Source organism: Hylobates moloch, unplaced genomic scaffold (assembly GCF_009828535.3).
Source record: "Hylobates moloch isolate HMO894 unplaced genomic scaffold, HMol_V3 SCAFFOLD_16, whole genome shotgun sequence".
NCBI lineage: Eukaryota > Metazoa > Chordata > Mammalia > Primates > Hylobatidae > Hylobates > Hylobates moloch.
The window spans coordinates 12,304,266-12,326,053 of NW_026652291.1; the positions used below are offsets into that span (position 1 = coordinate 12,304,266).

The following is a 21,788-nucleotide window of genomic DNA, read 5'->3' on the forward strand; positions in this document are numbered from 1 at the left end:
GTGGGACTAAGGCATTTTTATTTGCTGTGCATCCTTCCTGATTTAGATAGCTTCAATGCAAAGAAATCAAGTAGCATGTACCTAGTAAAATACAAATACTCATGGAATTTTAGAGTTGGAAGTAACTTTACAAATTATGTGATTTATTTCAGAGATAAATCTAAGGATAAGTATTTGCCCTCAGATTACAGAGCTAACCATTGACAAACTGGGTTACATAAATAGCCTTTAGATTTTTTTTAAGCTGATAAAAGGTGAGAGAAGATCAACTTTTTTTCTTTTTTCTTTTGAGACAGAGTTTCACTCTTGTTGCCCAGGCTGGAGTGCAGTGGTGCGATCTTGGCTCACTGCAACCTCTGCCTCCTGGGTTCAAGCAATTCTCCTGCCTCAGCCTCCCAAGTAGCTGAAATTACAGGCATGTGCCACCATGCCCAGCTAATTTTGTACTTTTAGTGGAGATGGGGTTTCACCATGTTGGTCAGGCTGGTCTCGAACTCCTGACCTCAGGTGATCGACCCACCTTGGCTTCCCAAAGTGCTGGGATTACAGGCATGAGCCACCACGCCAGGTCAATTTTTTTTTTTCCAGGGTCAACTTTTTTTTCAGATGGAGTCTCGCTCTGTCGCCTAGGCTGGAGTGCAATGGTGCAATCTCGGCACACCGCAACCTCCGCCTCCCAGGTTCAAGCAATTGTCCTGCTTCAGCCTCCTGAGTAGCTGGGATTGTAGGTGCACACCACCACACCCCACTAATTTTTATATTTTTAGTAGAGATGGGGTTTCACCATGTTGGTAAGGCTGGTCTCGAACTCCTGACCTCGTGATCCGCCTGCCTCAGCCTCCCAAAGTGCTGGGATTACAGGCGTGAGCCACCGCGCCTGGCTTTTTTTCTTTCTTTTTTTTTTTTTTAGACAGGGTTTCACTCTGTCACCCAGCCTGGAGTGCAGTGGCACGATCTCGGCTCACTGTCACTGCAACCTCCGAGTCCCAGGCTTAGGTGATCTTCCCACCTCAACCTCTCAAATAGCTGGGACCACAGGCATGCACCAGCACACCCAGCTAATTTTTTTGTATTTGTAGAGATGGTTTCACCACGTTGTCCAGATCCCTGGACTCAAGGGATCTGCCCACCTCAGCCTCCCAAAGTGCTGGGATTACAGGCGTGAACCACCATGCCCGGCCTAATCAACTTTTATGAATCACTTTTATTGTGAAATAATTTAAGTGAAACTCAATTTACATACTTTTTCATATCCTTGAAATATTGTTTTACTTAGAACAGCAGCCTTCCACTAAGTACTCTTGGGCAATCAAAACAATGCCAACTAGGAAAAGTTATGGATGGTCAGAAATTATCTTTGTTTAGTTTATACTGATGTTTCTAATATTTAACTTATTTTAGTACTGTTATCTCTATACAATCATTAAAGAAAAAACTGGTTGGGCACGGTGGCTGATGGCTGTATTCCCAGCACTTTGGGAGGCCGAGGTAGGCAGATCACCTGAGGTCGAGAGTTCAAGACCAGCCTGACCAACATGGAGAAACCCCGTCTCTACTAAAAATATAAAATTTGCCTGGTGTGGTGGCACATGCCTGTATTCCCAGCTACTTGGGAGGCTGAGGCAGGAGAATAGCTTGAACCCAGGAGGCAGAAGTTGCAGTGAGCCGATGGTGCCATTGCACACCAGACTGGGCAACAAGAGCGAAACTCCATCTCAAAAAAGAAAAGAAAAAAACTTACCTGTGTATACTGAAAAGAGATCACATTGTTAAATTGATATCTGAACCTTTTCTCTGAACATTTTATGTTTCCTCCTTTGGAAAATGTGGTTATAAAAAAGAAATTTCAAGATAATATTTGTGTTTGTGTCCCAGTGTTTCTAGGTTCTGATTTATAAGATCTTTTAATTAATTTTAATACTGATTTCAATTCTAATACTGTCTTCTTCATAAGTAAGCCATGTTTTGTTTTTTTTTTTGAGACAGAGTCTCGCTGTGTCGCCCAGCCATATGTTTGACAAAGATGGACCAGTATAGAAGAAATGCTTTCCCAAGTTGTCTAATCTGCTGCTGCTCTTGGGTCTCACTGTCACTCAGGCTGGAGTACAGTGGCACAATCAGCTCACTGCAGCCTGGAATTCCTGGGCTCAGGTGATCCTCCCACCACAGCTTCCCAAGCAGCCAAGCACTAGGTGTGTGCCACCATGCCAGGCTAATTTATTTTTCATCTTATTTCCTTTTTTTTTTTTTTTTGAGACGGAATTTCGCTCTTGTTGCCCAGGCTGGAGTGCAATAGTGCAATCTTGGCTCACCACAACTTCTTCCACCTCCCAGGTTCAAGCGATTCTCCTGCCTCAGCCTCACAAGTAACTGGGACTACCGGCATGCGCCACCAGGCCAGGCTAATTTTGTATTTTTAGTAGAGATGGGGTTTCTCCATGTTGATTAGGCTGATCTCAAACTCCCGACCTCAGGTAATCCACCCACCTCGGCCTTCCAAAGTGCTGGGATGACAGACACTGCACCCGGCCATTTTTTTTTTTTTTTTGAGATGGAGTTTCACTCTTTTTGCCCGGGCTGGAGTGAAATGGCATGGTCTTGGCTCACTGTAACATCCACCTCCCAGGTTCAAGTGATTCTCATGCCTCAGCCTCCCAAGTAGCTGGGATTACAGGTGCCTGCCACCACACCTGGCTAATTTTTGTATTTTTAGTAGAGACAGGGTTTCACCATGTTGGCCAGGCTGGTCTTGAACTCCTGACCTTAGGTGATCCACCCACCTTGGCCTCCCAAAGTGCTGGGATTACAGGTGTGCACCACCGTGCCCAGCTGCCAGGCTAATTTTTTAATTTTTTGTAGAGATGGGGGGCTTGCTTTGTAGCCTCGGGTGGTCTTAAAACTTTTGGCTGTAAGCGATCCTCCTGCCTTGGCCTCCCAAAGTGCTAGGATTACAGGCATGAGCCACCACACCTGACAAATCTGCCTTCTGTGGTACAAACAGCCACAGGCAAGCAGAATAAAGTTACTCTTTGAAACAGCTCCAACTTTACTTTTGAACAGGAAAGTCAACCGCACAATCCTACCTAAAAATAAGCTTGACATTAGACTTAGATAAATCTTTTAAAATGTGAAACATATGGAATTTATGCAAGATAGATGTGTTTTCTAAAAGTAAGTCCTTTTGCGTCACAGTAAGAAATGTTTATTTTAATAATAGAATTCTGTGGCCAAGGACGAGAACTTTTACTCTTTTATAATAGGTTGTGGTTGCTTGGCTATAGTATTAGGTTGGTGCAAAATTAATTTTAAGACATTTAAACCTTTTTGGGAAGAAAAACTTACTTTGGAAAAATAGGAAAAAAAAGTATGTGAGGAAATCAATTCCCCCGCCTCTCCGTTTAGAAATGGGCATTCAGAATCAGAGGATTTTTTTTTTTTTTTTTTTTGAGATGGTCTCTGTCACGCAGGCTGGAGTGCAGTGTCATGATCATAGCTCGCTGCAACTTCAAACTCATTTGGAAGGCAAGGGCTCCAGCAATCTTGAGTTCAATAGCTCAAGATTTTTCAGGGCTCAAGCAATCTTCCCGCTTGGCCTCTAGAGTAGCCAGGACTACAGGTGCACGCAACCATGCTTGGCTGTTTTTTTTTTTTTTTTTTTTGAGACGGGGGAGGTCTCAGTTACGTTGCCTAGGCTGTTTTCTAACTCCTGGCCTCAAGTGATCCTCTTCAGCCTCAGCCTCCCCAAGAGCTGGAATTACAGGCCTGAGCCACCATGCCCAGCTTAGACTCAGAGGATTTATGCTTCCGCCACTAGTTGCCTTTCAAATCCTGGGTCAAATGACCTCCTTTCTCTATCTACTTATCCTTTAGGTTTCAGTTTAAACATTTGCTTCAGGAGAACTTTTGAATTTTTTAATTGAAAAAGCCTGTACTTTTAAAGGAAATAAAGTTTATGTTTTCTTCCAAATGAGAAAATCAGTTGGAGATGTCTGTGGCCCTCAGTTTATTATGTAGTACTTTTATCTAGTTTCTATATAACCTAAAGATGCAACTGTTTCTCAAATTGTTCAATCAATATAAGTATAGACTATCATTTCTTATATTGCAATAAGATACATACATAAGACAACCTGAGGCTGAGCGTGGTGGCCCACACCTGTAATTGCAGCACTTTGGGAGGCCAAGACTGGCAGATCACCTGAGGTCAGGAGTTTGAGATCAGCGTGGCCAACATGGTGAAACCCTGTCTCTACTAAAAATACAAAAAATTAGCTAGGCATGGTGGTGTGCAGCTGTAATCCCAGCTACTAGGCAGACAGGCAGTAGAATTGCTTGAACCCAGGAGGCGTGGGTTGCAGTGAGCCGAGATTGTGCCACTGCACTCCAGCCTGGCTGACAGAGCAAAGACTTCGTCTCAAAAAAAAAAAAAGACAACCTGAAAACCTAAGCTTTTAACTCAGTCATCAACCTCTATGTGTTATGACAAAACTTTTTTTTTTTTTTTGAAACGGAGTATCCTTCTGTCGCCCAGGCTGGAGTGCAGTGGTGCCATCTGGCTCACTGCAAGCTCTGTCTCCTGGGTTCACACCATTCTCCCTCCTCAGCCTCCCAAGTAGCCTGGACTACAGGCGGCCGCAACTGTGCCCAGCTAATTTTGTTTTTTTTGTTTTTTTGTATTTTTAGTAGAGTCGGGGTGTCACCATGTTAGCCAGGATGGTCTCGATCACCTGACCTTGTGATCCACCCACCTCAGCCTCCCAAAGTGCTGGGATTAGAAGCGTGAGCCACCGCCCCTGGGCTAATATTTTAACAGAATTGTCAACTTGACTTTCTAAGAGCTTATAGCAATTTACACTCTCACCATCAATATATTATAGACCTCACATCCTTTCCAGCTCAATACTGCATCAAAACTGTTGATTTTTCCATCTGAAAAGTAAAAAAATGGGATTGCATTGTGGTTTTAATGTTAATTTATTTGAAGTGCACTTTTTTTTTTTTTCACTGAAAAGCCATGTGTATTTCTTCTGTGATCTTGTGGTTCCTTTCCTTTGCCTATTTTTCTGTTATATTTTCCTGACTAGTATATAAGGGATCTACATAAAAGAATTTGTTCTTAGTCATTTGTGCTAAAAATACTTAATACTTTTTCCCTGTTTTTATTTTGACCATATTTACAGAATGTTCAGAAATTTTATTTATTATGAATCACCTTTACTAATACTGTTCACTATGGTTTCTGGATTTTTACATTGTAGTGTTATTAATTTCCCCAAACATGTTTATCTGCACCCATCACCAGTATGGATATAGTTTTGAACTGTGTGGTGCTCAACTACCAATCACAATAGTTCATACAAGGAATTGCTTATAAAGATTTTTTGTAGCTGAGACTATAGGCGCCCACCACCACGCCCGGCTAATTTTTTTGTATTTTTAGTAGAGATGGGGTTTCACCGTGTTAGCCAGGATGGTCTCCATCTCCTGACCTCATGATCTGCCCACCTCTGCCTCCCAAAGTGCTGGGATTACAGGTGTGAGCCACCTCACCCAGCCAAAAGTTTCAATTTTCAATTTTACGAAGTTATGTTTTAGATTTAATAAGAACAGAGCAGCCATATTAACAGTTTAAAACACTGTCATGTTAGTAATTCAGGGCAAAAAATAACCAGTTCAGACTTTAAAAGCAAAGCAAAAAAAATCCACATTTCCCATCCAACCACTTTGTCAGAAGGAGGAGGAAAAGCCCAGCACGGTGGCTCTCCCTGGTAATCCTAGCATTTTGGGAGGGGGAGGTGGGAGGATCCCTTGAGCCCAGGAGTCCTAGACAAGCCTGGACAACAGAGTGAGACCTTGTTTCAAAAAAGAAAACAAGAAAAAGAATGATAATGCAACTTCCAGAGAGTAGGAGAGCTGGGCTAAATATGAAATAAGATACCATAAAAAAAGAGCCACCTTGGCCAGGCACAGTGGCTCACACCTGTAATCCCAGCACCTTGGGAGGCTGAGAAATAAGATACCGTAAAAAAAGAGAAGAGGTATTTCTGAAACTTACGTGCCTAACCTTGAAAACAATGGCCCTATAGCCAGTGTGTTATTTTCAAAGTATAAAATGAGTTTCACAATGTTGCTGTAAGTACTCCACTTCTCAGGTGACCTTTGCGATCAGAATTGCTCTATTTAAAGACATGGCCCAGGAAACTGAAGTTAGACAGTAAGCTTCTATTTAAATCTTTTAAAAAGTAGCAGCTAACATTGGGATAGTAACAGGCCATAGGGTGCAGTTTTAAATAGAGATTTATTCCAATGCCAAAAATTCTACTGGGGATAGAAGTAACGTCTAGAAACAGTAGTTTAAATGAGCTCTTTATGAGTCCAAGATATTGAACACCAGAGTACTGGAATTGTGTGCTGTAGCTCTAAGAGTTGTGACACTTGGCCAGGCATGGTGGCTCACACCTGTAATCCCAGCACCTTGGGAGGCTGAGGCAGGAGGATTGCTTGAGCCCCAGGAGCTTGAAACCAGCCTGGGCAACATAGCAAGACCCCATCTCTTAATAAAAAAAAAAGAGCTGTGATACTTGCTGCATGTTAGGTGGTTTAAAAAACCATTATCTTCATGATTGCCGCTTCAGAATTTCTCAGGGACTCTAACCACCACTTAAACCTTATTAGTGAATGTGTTTTTCTCTGCATCAGTAAAGAAAATTGGCCAGGCGTGGTGGTTCACATCTGTAATCCCAGCACTTTGAGTGGCCAAGGTGGGCTGATCGCTTGAACCCAGGACTCTGAGACCAGTCTGGCAATGTGGTGAAACCCCATCTCTAAAAATAAAAACAAAAAGAAAATTCCAAGACAACCAATATTACAAGAACTGTTGGTAAAAAAAATTCTGGTCCGTCCCTGGATCTAAAATAAATAAATAAGTTGAGATACTCATTTTAAATCTTGGCCTTGAAGGTAATATACCCCTACATGCTGAAATATGAAAGAGCGCAACAACCAAACTAGAAGATGGGACAGACTGTACTATGTATTTAACAGTAAATGTTAGTTTTTTTTTTTGAGACAGAGTCTTGGTCTATCACCCAGGCCGGAGTGCAGTGACGTGATCTCAGCTCACTGCAACCTCCGTCTTCTGGGCTCAAGTGATTCTCCTGCCTCCTGCCTCCTGAGTATCTGAGATTACAGGCATGCATCACCATGCCCTGCTAATTTTTTTATTTTTAGTAGAGACGGGGTTTGGCCATGTTGGCCAAGCTGGTCTCAAACTCCTGACCAGGGAAGCTATGGGAGGATTTTTGAGAGTAGTAACATTTTAAAAGGATCCCCCTGGCCACAGGGATAATAACAGACTCGTAGGAAACTCGAGGAACAGATTTTGATGGGTGGAGAGATTGGCAGCTTAGATTTGAATAGGTTCAATTTCATGTGCCTGGTAAGACATATTACCAAGCACCATGTCAAGGCCTATCAAGCAGGCAACTGGATAGTCAAGTCTGGAGCTCAGGAGAGGGATCCAAGTTAGTGACATAAATTTGTATATTTATTTATTTTGAGACAAGCTCTTGCTCTGTCGCCCAGGCTGGAGTGCAGTGGTGCAATCTCCATTCACTGCAACCTCCACCTCCCAGGTCAAGTGATCCTCCCACATCTGCCTCCCAAGTAGCTGGGATCACAGACACGTGCCACCACGCCCGCCTAATTTTTGTATTTTTAGTAGAGACAGAGTTTTGCCATGTTGCCCAGGCTGGTCTCAAACTCCTGGCCTCAAGTCATCTGCCCCCCTCGGCCTTCCAAAGTGCTGGAATTACAGGCGTGAGCCATCATGCCTGGCAAATTCGTATATTGAAAGCCACAAGCCACGGATGAGATGTCCAAAGTAGTACACACAGAAAAAAGAACTGAGGCACGCCAACATTTAGAGGTTGAGCAGATCTCCAACAAGGATCTAGCAAAGACTTAAGAAGCTGCTGAGGGCCAGGAGTGGTGGCTCATGCCTGTAATCCCAGCACTTTGGGAGGCCGAGGTAGGCAGATCACTTGAGGTGAGGAGTTGGAGACCAGCCTGGCCAACATAGTGAAACCCCACCTCTACTAAAAATACAAAAATTAGCCGGGTGTGGTGGCATGCACCTGTGGTCCCAGCTACTTGGGAGGCTGAGGTGGGAGAATTGCTTGAACCTGGGAGATGGAGGCTGCAGTAAGCCAAGATCGCACCACTGCATTCACTCCAGTCTGAGCAACAGAGCAACAGCTTGTCTCAAAAAAAAGAAGGAAAAAAAAAAAGTTGGTGAGGAAGAAGGCAAACCAGTTAAATATCTAGAATGGGACCATCTAATACATGGTGGCACATGTGCTATTTAATTAGAATTTAAAACTCAGTTTCTCAGTCACATTAGCTGCATTTCTTTTTTTTAGAGACAGGATCTCACCCTGTTGCCCAGGCTGGGGTGCAGTGGTGCGATCATAGCTCACCGTAGCTTTGAACTCCTGGGCTCAGGATATCTTTCCACCTTAGCTTCCCAAGTTGTCGGCATACAGGTGTGAGCCACATGCCAGGCTCATGTTAGCCACATTTCAAGGGCCCCTTTCAGGTAGCTATTGGCTACTGATCTGGACAGCAAAGATACAGAACATCACCAGCATTGCTAAAGTTCTATTGGACAGTGCTGGTCAGGAAGACAACTGAAGAAAGTATCTCAAGGACAGGGAGTGTCAAAAACTAATAGTAATAGTAATTTGAGGACTGAGACTTGACCATTGGATTTAGTTATGTGTAAGTGACCAGCAACTTCCTGACAGGACAGCAGTTTTGGTAGAGTGGGAGGCAAAAGCCTGATAGAAGTATTTTCAGGACAAACTGGAGGAGAGGACTCAAAATCAAAAGAGACAACTCTAAAGATTTGCAATTAGGATGGCTAGGGTGAATTAAACTGCAACGATTTTGTTGAAGCTGTTCCAAAGACAAGCACAATTCTCATGACAGTTGAGTTTTTGGTAAATGGCACATAAAAACCCATGGACCAGTGATTTGCAACCCTGAGAGAATCATTTGAAGATTGCTTGGGGTCCATCCCAGAGATGTAACTGGTTGGAAAGGGACCCTGGCATTGTTTAAATGTAAGAAGTTTTCTTTGGGTAATTCTAATGTACATACAGCCACAGTCTAAGACCTATTCACTGCCTTAGAGCAAAGCATAAATACGAATGCATCATGATTCCCAACCATGGTCCAAAATTATATGGCACTTCTTTTCATGTTGGAAAATTTATTAAGTGATGGTACATATTTGCTGCAAAGATGAGACATGGTATTGTAAGTTTTTCTGCCAGTGTTTTGGAGATTGAGAATGTTAAATCCATCAAGATGGGAATCAACACTAGATAATCTTTTTTTATTATTTTTATTATTTTTTTGAGACAGAGTTTCGCTCTTGTTGCCCAGGCTGAAGTGCAATGGCACTATCTCAGCTCACCGCAACCTCCACCTCCCGGGTTAAAGCAATTCTCCTGCCTCAGCCTCCCGAGTAACTGGGATTACAGGCATGCACCACCACGCCCGGCTAATTTTGTATTTTTAGTAGAGATGGGGTTTCACCATGTTGATCAAGCTAGTCTCGAACTCCCGACCTCAAGTGATCTGCCTGCCTCGGCCTCGCAAAGTGCTGGGATTACAGGCATGAGCCACCACGCCCAGCTGATAATCTTTAAAAAAAAAAAAAGAAAAGACTAACCCTACTCACCATGAACAAATATGCTGGTTCCATGACTTTGTGGGTACAGTTACTCATAGAAGCACGTTATCTGATGGCTGCACTTCCCCAAAGAAAAGCTTTCTGTTAACCATACAAATTTTGAAAAAGAACCAAATTCTAACCTTTGGGGAATCACAACTTTTACTTTAAAACTGGTATTATGAACAATTTAATACTAAACAACGAGACAACTTAAAAACTGGCAGCATCTTTAAAACCAGAAAATTTACATGGGGACTAAAGCTCCATGAATTACATGATTCTGTAATTCAGTTTTCTGTTCCCTATACTGGCACTTTTGAAAAAATAAAATATCTGGCATGTTTTGGTGAAAAGTCTCAACAGGATTACTTCATTTCACATATAGTTGCAAATAAAATCACCTATCAAATCATTGTAGGATATAGCTCTATTTTTCTCATCTCTGGAAGCAAGTGTTTCCTAGTTATGAATCCTAGAATGTTTGTCCACTCCCTAAAATCCCTGAAGCACTTAATATATTTGCCATTCATCTCACTAAGTAATCCTGTACTCACTGCTTTTTGTATTGTGATGTGAACATGAAATAAATGGGCTGAGCACAGTGGCTCACACCTGTAATCCCAGCACTTTGGGAGGCCAAGGCGGGTGGATCACCTGAGGTCAGGAGTTTGAGACCAGCCTGGCCAACATGGCGAAACGCCGTCTCCACTAAAAATACAAAAATTAGCCAGGTGTGGTGGCGTGTGCCTGTAATCCCAGCTACTTGGGAGACTGAGGCAGGAAAATCACTTGAACCCAGGAGGCAGTGGTTGCAGGGAGCCGAGACCACGTCAGCCTGGGCGACAGAGCGAGACTCTGTCTCAAAAAAAAAAAAAAAAAAAAAAAAAAATGATGATCTGCTATCACACACAGGTCTCCTAACCATCAATTTCAACCTCTTCCTCAATCCAAGAGCCAACAGATTAAAAAATATATTTCACTTTTCCCTCTTTATCTTACCTAAAAAATGCTTTGAACCATTAAATAGCCACAAACTAGAAATAATCCACAACTTCAATAGCTGCTAATCAAAAAGCAGATTAAACCTGCAATCTGAAATTCAGTAATTACATTTGGAAATACTGAATTTACTACATTAATCCTACTGTAATTATTTCACTATTTCTTCTATCAAGGCAAAAGGCAATATAATCTTGAAAGACAGAGATGGACTGAACATTTGCTTACCAAATCCCAAAATACTAGAATTTGAAGTATAAAAAGAGATGAATTGACTTCATTAAGAAAACTTCGCAATACCAGTGGCAACCTCACAAACCTTGCATTACGTAACCTTTTTTTTTTTTTTTTTTGAGATGGAATCTTGCTCTTGTGGCCCGGGCTGGAGTGCAGTGGCGCGATCTTGGCTCACTGCAACCTCTCCCTCCTGGGTTCAAGCGATTCTCCTCCCTCAGCCTCCTGAGTAGCTGGGATTACAGGCATGGACCACCAGCCCTGGCTAATTTTTGTATTTTTAGTAGAGACAGGGTTTCACCATGTTGGCCAGGCTGGTCTTGAACTCCTGGCCTCAAGTGATCTGCCTGCCTCAGACTCCCAAAGTGCTGGGAGTAGCATGAGCCACCCCTTTTTAATAGAAATGGGGTCTCGCCATGTTGCCCAGGCTGGTCATGAACTCCTGGGCTCAGGCTATCCTCCCATCTCTGCCTCCCAAAGTGCTGGGATTATAGATGTGAGCAACCACGCCCAGCCTACATAAAGCATTTATAAAACAAAACAAAACTGAAATAATTTTCTTAAATCACTGCCTCAAGACTAATAAAACTGGAAACTCTCGATGATTTCCTTCAAATTACTCTCCTTTTTGAGAAGCGGTATAGAATGATAAAAAAGCTGGAGATCTGAAGCCAACATCCTAGGTTCAAATTGGCTCTTTCACGTACTGGCTACGTGACTGTGGACAAGTTATTCCTATGTGTTTCAGGTTTCTTCTGTAAAATGACACTAGCAGCAGTACAATACCTGCCTCCCAGGGCCGTTGTGAAGAATAAATGTAAATTACTCATAAACAATGCCTGTCACATGCATACTGAATACTTAAAAGATGCAAGTGATTTGGTCATCTGACCCTCACAAAAACAAGTATTTCAAACTGCTGCTTACTTTGAGGATTCCATGTGTTGTATCAAAAGATATGTCAGTAACTAGACCTTTGGAGGCAGTGAGATAAATGAGACTAATTTATCTGAAGGATCTGATCTGCTACTTTTGCATCACAAAGGTACCTGCTTCATCTTTTAAGTAAAAGCTTCCTATGGAATACTCAGCCTTCCTTTCGGGTTCAGTCAGATGTAGTGGAAAGATGAGGTTGCTAGGAAACTTTCAGATTTCTAGTAGACAAATGGAGAAAAACTTGTCAATAATATTACCATTTCCATTCTTTGGCATGACTGGGCAAAGAGTACCCAGTGCTGAAACATTTGTCTATTGTGAGAAGCACTATGCCTCTGTGGTTAGTAACGAAGGCGTGAGAATGCCTGGTTATAACCCTGGCTCTTCTACTCGCTGTGACCTTTGGCAAGTTACTTGACTTCTCTGCCTCAGTTTCCTTATCTGTGAAATCTGGATAATAATAGCCATCTTATAGGGTTGTTGGATTACACTAGTTAATTTCCATAAAGCTCTTAGAATAGGGCCCAACGGAATAAGCATTAAAAAGTGTTAAGATTATTAAAAGCATAAAATGTTTTCCAGTATTAATGACATAACTGTATAAAAATATATCTTGATCTCACACAGAAAAGAAATTCTACTGTGTCCATGTTTTAGTTATTTGTATTAGTACCAGATGTGAGGTAGTACAAATGCAAAGGAGAAGGTACAAGGAACACATCTTCATGTAATTAACCTACTGCCTTGATGACCTGACCTTGGGCCAGAAAAGAAAATCAGAAAGATTATGATTTGATAGCATCTTTTAGAGGGGTCTCATGCGTCTGATAAGGACTGGACTAAATTACCTGCTATAGGCTGGGCATGGTGGCTCATGCCTGTTATCCTAGTACTTTGGGAGGCCGAGGCGGATCACTTGAGGTCAGGAGTTCTGGGCCAGCCTGGCCAACATGGTAAAACCCCGTCTCTACTAAAAAATACAAAAATTAGCTGGGCATGGTGTGGGTGCCTGTAATCCCAGCTACTCGGGAGGCTGAGGCAGGAGAACAGCATGAACCTGGGAGGTGGAGGTTGCAGTGAGCTGAGATCGCACTTCTGCACACCAGCCTGGGCTACAGAGTCAGACTCCATCTCAAAATAAATAAAATAAATAAATACAGCTGGGCATGGTGGCTCATGCCTGTAATCCCAGGCCTTTGGGAGGCTGACGCAAGTGGATTACCTTAGTTAGGTGAGGAATTTGAGACCAGCCTGGCCAACACGCTGCAACCCTGTCTCTACTAAAATAACAAAAATTAGCCAGGCGTGGTGGTGGTCACCTGTAATCCCAGCTACTCAGGAGGCTGAGGCAAGAGAATCGCTTAAACCCGAGAGGCAGAGGTTGCAGTGAGCCGAAGGTTCCAGTGAGCCAAGACTGCACCACTGCACTCCATCCTGGGTGATAGGGCAAGGCTCTGTCTCAAAAATAATAATAATAATTTAAATAAATAAATTAATAAATAACCTGCTAGATTTTCATTGAACACATTGTTTCCATCTTCTATTTGTAAGTTATTTCTACTTTCAACATTTAACACTTAGTTTCTTCCCAGATAGTTTTCTAAACCAGTGTCATTGGGGCATACGTTCTCAGGGCCTCCTGAGACTGTGTCACAAGTCATGGAAAAAAAATTTTTTTTAATTAAAAATAGCTGGGCATGGTAACTCACACCTGTAATCCTAGCAGTTAGGGAGCCAGAGACGGGAGGAAAGCTTGAGCCCAGGAGTTAGAGACCTGCCTGGGCAACATAGCGAGACCCCACTCTCCACAAAAAAGAAAAATATAAAAAATAAAACCATTAAAAGCATTAATAATAATTTAGCCATTACCAAGAGGAACAAATTCTGCTTATCAAGACAGCCATTTCCTCAATAATTTTTTAGCAATGCCTCATAAGCTGACAGCAAGTATAAACAGCTGGCTTAGCTGCGATAGAATGAATCGGTGTTTTAAGTGTGAAGAATTTTAAAGCAAGCCAAGTAATTGTATAAAATTTAAATTTTATGATCACGTCTGGACCTTTTTACATTTAACATAATGGAAATGTTCATACTCATTTTTTTTCCCCAAAGGAAAAATTTCTGAATCATCACTATGTTGCACAGTAGAATAGAAATATGAATTCAGGTACTTAGTCAAGTTTCTAAAGAATGCAAATAACAGACACGATTTAACTTCCAAAATCTGAAGTCATCAACATGATTTTGTAGTACTCTACCTCAGGTTTTACCTAAAAATTCATTATTATTCAGATAAAGATAGCCCCCTAATCACATGTTTTTAAAAAGCCTCTGCCCCACCACAACTTCCTGAGATCTGTGAAGAAACTGCAGTCTTGTGATCAGACCCCATATAGGACTGGCAGTTTTGTAATCGTAGGGAAAAAACGGTGACTGATTTTATGTGTCAATCAGTTGTAGTCTGCTGATCTGATTAGAAGCCTTGACAAATGCCTGGTGGCGATTGCAAATAACTGCCAAGCATATAGGGATGATACAGTAGCCCACTGTTTTGGGATCAGCTCTTGTACAAGAGTATAGGAACAAAAACATCTGTAAGTAAGGTACCAGAAAAATAATTGTCCACAACCAAAAAGGCAAGGAGAGTAATTGAGCTTTCAAGGAGTGTGTCCATGTGGTTCCTTCAAGGGGCTCCTCAGGGTGCTGTTGAATGTGTTCCAAGGCCAGCCTGTTATAAGTCTCATTGATTTCAAAAACATAGTAAAATGCTGCCGCACTGGCTAACAGATACAATCCCACTCCAATCCATCCCATCCGCTGACGGAAGTTCATCATTCTCCATGCTCTGTGCCTTCAAATTAAAAAAGAAAATACAATTAGGGTCTAGTAATGCTGTCACGGCAACTACTCCAAATGTACTTGCTTTATCTCCAAGAATTCTGGGCTGGGCGCGGTGGCTCATGCCTGTAATCCCAGCACGTTGAGAGGCTGAGGCGGGTGGATCACGAGATCAGGAGATAGAGACCATCCTGGCTAACATGGGAAATCCTGTCTCCACTAAAAATACAAAAAAATTAGCCGGGCGTGGTGGCGGGCACCTGTAGTCCCAGCTACTCGGGAGGCTAAGGCAGGAGAATGGCGTGAACCCGGGAGGCAGAGCTTGCGGTGAGCCAAGATCGCGCCACCGCACTCCAGCCTGGGCGACAAAGCAAGACTCCGTCTAAAAAAAAAAAAAAAAAAAAAAAGAATTCTAAAGTATCCCACTAACACACCTAAGACTTAAAATAATTAAACACCTATTAAGAAATGTAAAACTTAAGGTTGTTTTGTGTAATAGTTACAATCAAGTAAAAAAACACACACAAAAAAACAAAAAACCATTGATTTCAGTATATATTGAGTTCTGCTTTTTAACGGGAATCCCTCAGAATAAATCACTGCATCCTACTTAAACAGGTCCATAATACCCGCCCTCCAGAAACTGGAATTAAACTAGTTTCTCACAGCACATTTCACTTTGACAGGTGAAACACTTTCTGGCTTAACAGTACTGCTTCAGACGTGAACGCAGGGTGCTACAAGTCAAGCCCCCAAGTTAAGACAGTAACTCCTAAGCACTTACAATGCTCCCGAAAATCTTCCTGTTCCCACGGCAAGTGTTAAAGAGTCACTCAGCTCTGAATAATCGGGTGGCTTTGGCATTTCAGAGAAAGCCACCATAAAATAAATCCCCTGGGTCACCCAGCCAGGAGAAAGGTGAGCGCCGCCAGCCTGGAGCACCAGCTACTAGTGATTAAGAACGGCGTGACTGCGGCGGGTCACGCGCGGTCCGGCCCCCGTCGCCGCCGCCGGAGACCCGCTCTGAGGACCTGACCCGGCAGAGAGGCGTCCCCGCCACTTGGGCCTCCCGGCGGCCGGCCCCGCCCCCTGCCGCGCTGCAGCGCCGGCACACCGCGACCAAGGTTGCGCAGGCGGCGCCAGGCCCGGGCCTCGCCGCCTTGCAGCGCCACCAGCCCAGCGCCAGTCAGCGGTCGCCAGCGGAGCCTGCTTGCAAAGCTGAGGTCCCGGATCTCACCTTCCTGTCCCGGGGAGGCCAGCCCGCCCGCCGTCCCGGATGCCGCCGCAGTCGGGGCTTCCGGCTCGGGCCGGAAGCGCGCGCGCCCCGCCCCCGAGGCCCGCCCCCTCGTGACGTCAGATCGCCCCCGCCCGCCGCGCAGCTTCCCCGAGCAAGACCAAAACAGCTGGAATCTGGGCTGGAGCCGCAAGTCCGGCGGCGCGGGTGGCGGCACGTCCCTTCAGGTGGGTGGCTGTCTGGGTCTGGCGACTCAGCGCTCCTCAGCCTTGCCCCCTGGTGCCCGCTCGGGACTCCTCTCATCGCCCCATCACTTCTCGCTGCAGACAGCACCACAGGCACCTGGAGTACCGGCATCGGTCGCTTTGGCCCCCGAGTGTCCGTCAGAGCCTAGGGGAGCCCGCCCTCCCGCGCCTCGTCGTGGCCCGGCCAGGCACCTCGGCCGCCGGCGCACGGACGCGGGCACGGAGCAGTAGATCCCGGTGAGTGGAAGCGGGCCCGAAGCGGCCCTGCAGGCCCGACATCCGCCAGGCACCAGGGCTGGGAGGGGTGAGGGGCGCGCGCCGCAGTGCGGCTGCCCTGGCGTCGCCGCGGGGGGCAGGGCGCGCGGGGTTTGGGGCCTGCACGCGTGCCCTGAACGTTGGCATCTTTAGTTAACCTGTCTGCTCTGTCTTGCAGGCTGCTGGACCTCGGCACGTTGACAAGATTTCTCTGGGATACCGCGGAGGATTACTTTGAATTTCGGTGGCCGCCTGTGGTCTGGAATATTTAGGACTTAAGTCTATTATTTCGGGCACCATGACTTTGAGGCTTTTAGAAGACTGGTGCAGGGGGATGGACATGAACCCTCGGAAAGCGCTATTGATTGCTGGCATCTCCCAGAGCTGCAGTGTGGCAGAAATCGAGGAGGCTCTGCAGGCTGGTTTAGCTCCCTTGGGGGAGTACAGACTGCTTGGAAGGATGTTCAGGAGGGATGAGAACAGGAAAGTAGCCTTAGTAGGGCTTACTGCGGAGACTAGTCACGCACTCGTCCCTAAGGAGATACCGGGAAAAGGGGGTATCTGGAGAGTGATCTTTAAGCCTCCTGACCCAGATAATACATTTTTAAGCAGATTAAATGAATTTTTAGCGGGAGAGGGCATGACAGTGGGTGAGTTGACCAGAGCTCTTGGACATGAAAATGGCTCCTTAGACCCAGAGCAGGGCATGATCCCAGAAATGTGGGCCCCTATGTTGGCACAGGCATTAGAGGCTCTTCAGCCTGCCCTGCAATGCTTGAAGTATAAAAAGCTGAGAGTGTTCTCGGGCAGGGAGTCTCCAGAACCAGGAGAAGAAGAATTTGGACGCTGGATGTTTCATACTACTCAGATGATAAAGGCGTGGCAGGTGCCAGATGTAGAGAAGAGAAGGCGATTGCTAGAGAGCCTTCGAGGCCCAGCACTTGATGTTATTCGTGTCCTCAAGATAAACAATCCTTTAATTACTGTCGATGAATGCCTGCAGGCTCTTGAGGAGGTATTTGGGGTTACAGATAATCCTAGGGAGTTGCAGGTCAAATATCTAACCACTTACCAGAAGGATGAGGAAAAGTTGTCGGCTTATGTACTAAGGCTGGAGCCTTTGTTACAGAAGCTGGTACAGAGAGGAGCAATTGAGAGAGATGCTGTGAATCAGGCCCGCCTAGACCAAGTCATTGCTGGAGCAGTCCACAAAACAATTCGCAGAGAGCTTAATCTGCCAGAGGATGGCCCAGCCCCTGGTTTCTTGCAGTTATTGGTACTAATAAAGGATTATGAGGCAGCTGAGGAGGAGGAGGCTCTTCTCCAGGCAGTATTGGAAGGTAATTTCACCTGAGTCTCAGGGAACCACGAAGGGATATGGCAATGAGTAGAGCATGAAGGTAGAACAGTCTATATACTCTTGTGACACATACAATCCCTACCTTGTGCTGCCAAGTAACTCATTTTTGTGCAATTCTCAGTATAAGCCCTTTGTCGTTTCTATGCCTATTTAAAGTCTCCTAAAGGTGTAATTGACTAGGAAGGATGTAGTTCTACACTGCTATTTACCTATTTAAATTCATCCTTGTGAATATCTTTGTTGTTGTTGAGACAGTCTCGTTCTGTCACCCAGGCTGGAGTGCAGTGGTGCGATCTTGGCTTACTGCACCCTCCGCCTTCCAGGTTTAAGCTATTCTCCTGCCTCAGTCTCCCAAGTAGCTGGGACTACAGGCGTGTGCCACCACGCCCAGCTAAGTTTTGCATTATCAGTAGAGACGGGGTTTCACCAGGTTGGCCAGGCTTGGTGACAAATGAGATATGGTGATCAATGAGATATGCTGACCAGATCTCATTGAAATATCAGCTTGTTTGGTACTAGGTGCAAGTGTAGCATGTCACATGTGACCATGTTGGATCATTGACAATTTTTAGGTATGTATTGACCTACATTTATGATGAAGATCCTGAGCGGAGGTTAAGATATTAAGTTGTTTTCTGTATGAATCAGAATTATATTGATTCTGTGCAATCAAAACAAAAGGCGGAATAGAATGCTGAGATTGGTTAAGTTTGCAATGACCATCTTGAACCACAGATTTCTGCTATGTATGTCATCAAAACATCTAGTTCTGAGTAACATTTTCACGATTGTTATAAAATTATAGGTGTGAACTTCTAAAATAAAGGAATGCTAACAAAATGACTTTGTCTGTTTTGTTTGTATCACGGTTCCAAGAGAGATTTCATGTGAATAGAGTTCCCAAAGCATGAATCTGCAAACCACTGAACCTACACAGACTTAGTTCCTTGGACTCTTTCCTCTTGGTGCTCAGGGGTAGGAAACTGTTTTCTAAGTGAAGGGACCTTCTACCGAAGCAGTAAAACAATGGGATGAAACAAGACAGTGCACAAATTAGTGCAAGTAGTGCAGATGTATCAGTGTGTCAAATTTGGAAGGAGAAAGAAAGAAATGAACATTGCATGCTGCTGCTTGGAAGATTGGACTAAAAGTTTCTCCGTGTACTTTCCCGTTTAATCCTCTTGAAGAAAGGTTGAGCAGTGTAATCCTTGCACTTTGAGAGGCTAAGGCAGGAAGATTGCTTGAACCCAGGAGTTTGAGAACAGCCTGGGCAACATAGTGAGAGGTGACAGCGTGCTGGCAGTCCTCACAGCCCTCACTCGCTCTCGGCGCCTCCTCTGCCTGGGCTCCCACTTTGGTGGCACTTGAGGAGCCCTTCAGCCCACCGCTGCACTGTGGGAGCCCCTTTCTGGGCTGGCCAAGGCGGGAGCCAGCTCCCTCGGCTTGCGGGGAGGTGTGGAGGGAGAGGCGCCAGCGGGAACCAGGGCTGCACGTGCCGCTTGCGGGCCAGCTGGAGTTCCGGGTGGGTGTGGGCTTGGCGGGCCCCGCACTCGGAGCAGCTGGCTGGCCCTGCCAGCCCCGGGCAATGAGGGGCTTAGCACCCGGAACAGCGGCTGCGGAGGGTGTACTGGGTCCCCCAGCAGTGCCAGCCCACCGGCGCTGCGCTCAATTTCTCACCGGCCTTAGCTGCCTTCCCGCGGGGCAGGGCTCGGGACCTGCAGCCCACCATGCCTGAGCCTCCCACCCCCTCCGTGGGCTCCTGTGCAGCCCGAGCCTCCCCAACGAGCACCACCCCCTGCGCCAGGGTGCCCAGTCCCATTGACCACCCAAGGGCTGAGGAGTGCGAGCGCACGGCGTGGGACTGGCAGGCAGCTCCACCTGCAGCCCCGGTGTGGGATCCACTGGGTGAAGCCAGCTGGGCTCCTGAGTCTGGTGGAGATGTGGAGAACCTTTATGTCTAGCTCAGGGATTGTAAACACACCAATCAGCACTCTGTGTCTAGCTCGAGTTTTGTGAGTGCACCAATCGACACTCTGTGTCTAGCTGCTCTGGTGGGGCCTTGGAAAACCTTTATGTCTAGCTCAGGGATTGTAAATACACCAATCGGCACTCTGTATCTAGCTCAAGGTTTGTAAACACACCAATCAGCACCCTGTGTCTAGCTCAGGGTTTGTGAGTGCACCAGTCGACACTCTGTATCTAGCTGCTCTGGTGGGGCCTTGGAGAACCTTTGTGTCGATACTCTGTATCTAACTGATCTGATGGGGACGTGAAGAACCTTTATGTCTCGCTCAGGGATGGTAAACACACCAATCAGTGCCCTGTCAGAACAGATCACTCGGCTCTACCAATCAGCAGGGCGTGGGTGGGGCCAGATAAGAGAATAAAAGCAGGCTGCCCGAGCCAGCAGTGGCAACCCGCTCGGGTCCCCTTCCACACAGTGGAAGCTTTGTTCTTTGCAATAAATCTCGCTACTGCTCACTCTTTGGGTCTACACTGCTGTTATGAGCTGTAACACTCACCACGAAGGTCTGTAGCTTCACTCCTGAAGCCAACGAGACCACGAGCCCACCGGGAGGAACAAACAACTCCAGACGCCCCGCCTTAAGAACTGTAACACTCACCGCGAAGGTTTGCAGCTTCACGTCTGAGCCAACGAGACCACGAACCCACCAGAAGGAAGAAACTCCAGACGTGCCACCTTAAGAGCTGTAACACTCACCGCGAGGGTCGGCAGCTTCATTCTTGAAGTCAGTGAGACCAAGACCCCACCAATTCCAGACACAATAGTAAGTACAAAACACTTTTAAAAACTAGCCAGGCATGGTGGTGTGCGCCTGCAGTCCCTGCTACTCAGGAAGCTGAAGCTGGAGGACCGCCTGAGGCCAGGAGGTCAAGGCTGCAGCAAGCCATGATCGTAGCGCGGCACTCCAACTGGGTGACAGTGCAAGACCCTGTCTAAAATAAATAAATAAATAAATAAATAAATAAATTTAAAAAAACGCACAATCTAGGAAAACTCAGTTTCACACTTGTGGAAATGGGCACAAAAGGTTAGAAATTTGGTCAAGGGCCGGGCACAGTGGCTCACGCCTGTAATCCCAGCACTTTGGGAGGCCGAGGCGGGTGGATCACGAGGTCAGGAGATGGAGACCATCCTGGCTAACAGGGTGAAACTCCGTCTCTACTAAAAATACAAAAAATTAGCTGGGCGTGGGGGCGGGCACGTGTAGTCCCAGCTACTTAGGAGGCTGAGGCAAGAGAATCACTTGAACCCAGGAGGCAGAGGTTACAGTGAGCCAAGATAGTGCCACTGCACTCCAGCCTGGGCAAAGCGAGACTGTCTCAAAAAAAAAAAGAAATTTGGTCAAGGTGAAACATCCTTGGACCAGAATTCTATCCTCTGTAGTAAGTGTAGCGAGTGATTAGGCCAGAATTCTATCCTCTGTAGTAAGTGTAGTGATGATTAGGCCAGAATTCTTGTCTTTCTGCAAGGCCCGTGTTCTTTCTACTAACAAGAAAGAGAAACAATCATCAGGGTATCTATACCCAATAGCCTCACAAGGGAAGCAGGGCAGGCGTTGGCTCCATTTCATAAGTGTCCACCTTATGTGCATTGGAGGGGAGTACAGTTGACCCTTGAACAATTTGGGGCTTAGGGGAGCCAGCCCACTGCACAATCTGCACATAACTTTTGATTCCTCAAAAACTTAACTACTACTACTGACTGGAAGCCTTACCAATAACAGGAAGTTGGTTAACATAGTTGTGTGTTATTTGTGTTATATACTATATTAAAGTAAGCTAAAGAAAAAATGCTCTTAAAATTATATGGCCATATGCAGTGGTTCACACCTGCAGTCCCAGCACTTTGGGAGGTCAAGGCAGGTGGATCACTTGAGTTTAGCAGTTTGAGACCAGCCTGGCCAACATGGTGAAACCCCATCT

The 21,788-nt window shown here is 45.4% G+C and overlaps 2 protein-coding genes across 3 annotated transcripts; one reads left to right on the top strand and one right to left on the bottom strand.

Annotated features, from left to right (window-relative positions):
- Positions 1–13,931: 13,931 nt before the first annotated feature.
- LYSET (lysosomal enzyme trafficking factor) lies at positions 13,932–16,076 on the bottom strand. Of its 2 annotated transcripts, none has more exons than XM_032135041.2 (2): positions 15,984–16,076; positions 13,932–14,759 (listed from the first exon to the last, which is right to left on the bottom strand). In XM_032135041.2, the coding sequence occupies exon 2, from the start codon at positions 14,741–14,743 to the stop codon at positions 14,348–14,350; it is 396 nt and encodes a 131-aa protein (XP_031990932.1). In that variant the 5' UTR covers positions 14,744–14,759; positions 15,984–16,076; the 3' UTR covers positions 13,932–14,347. The 2 variants fall into 2 exon arrangements, with proteins under 2 accessions (XP_031990932.1, XP_031990931.1); XM_032135040.2 differs by lacking the exon at positions 15,984–16,076 and adding an exon at positions 15,531–15,970.
- A 41-nt stretch (positions 16,077–16,117) lies between these two features.
- MOAP1 (modulator of apoptosis 1) lies at positions 16,118–18,680 on the top strand. The gene is made up of 3 exons (XM_032135039.2): positions 16,118–16,207; positions 16,307–16,462; positions 16,659–18,680. Exon 3 carries the CDS (start codon positions 16,779–16,781, stop codon positions 17,832–17,834), a length of 1,056 nt encoding a protein of 351 aa, XP_031990930.1. The 5' UTR covers positions 16,118–16,207; positions 16,307–16,462; positions 16,659–16,778; the 3' UTR covers positions 17,835–18,680.
- Positions 18,681–21,788: the final 3,108 nt, after the last annotated feature.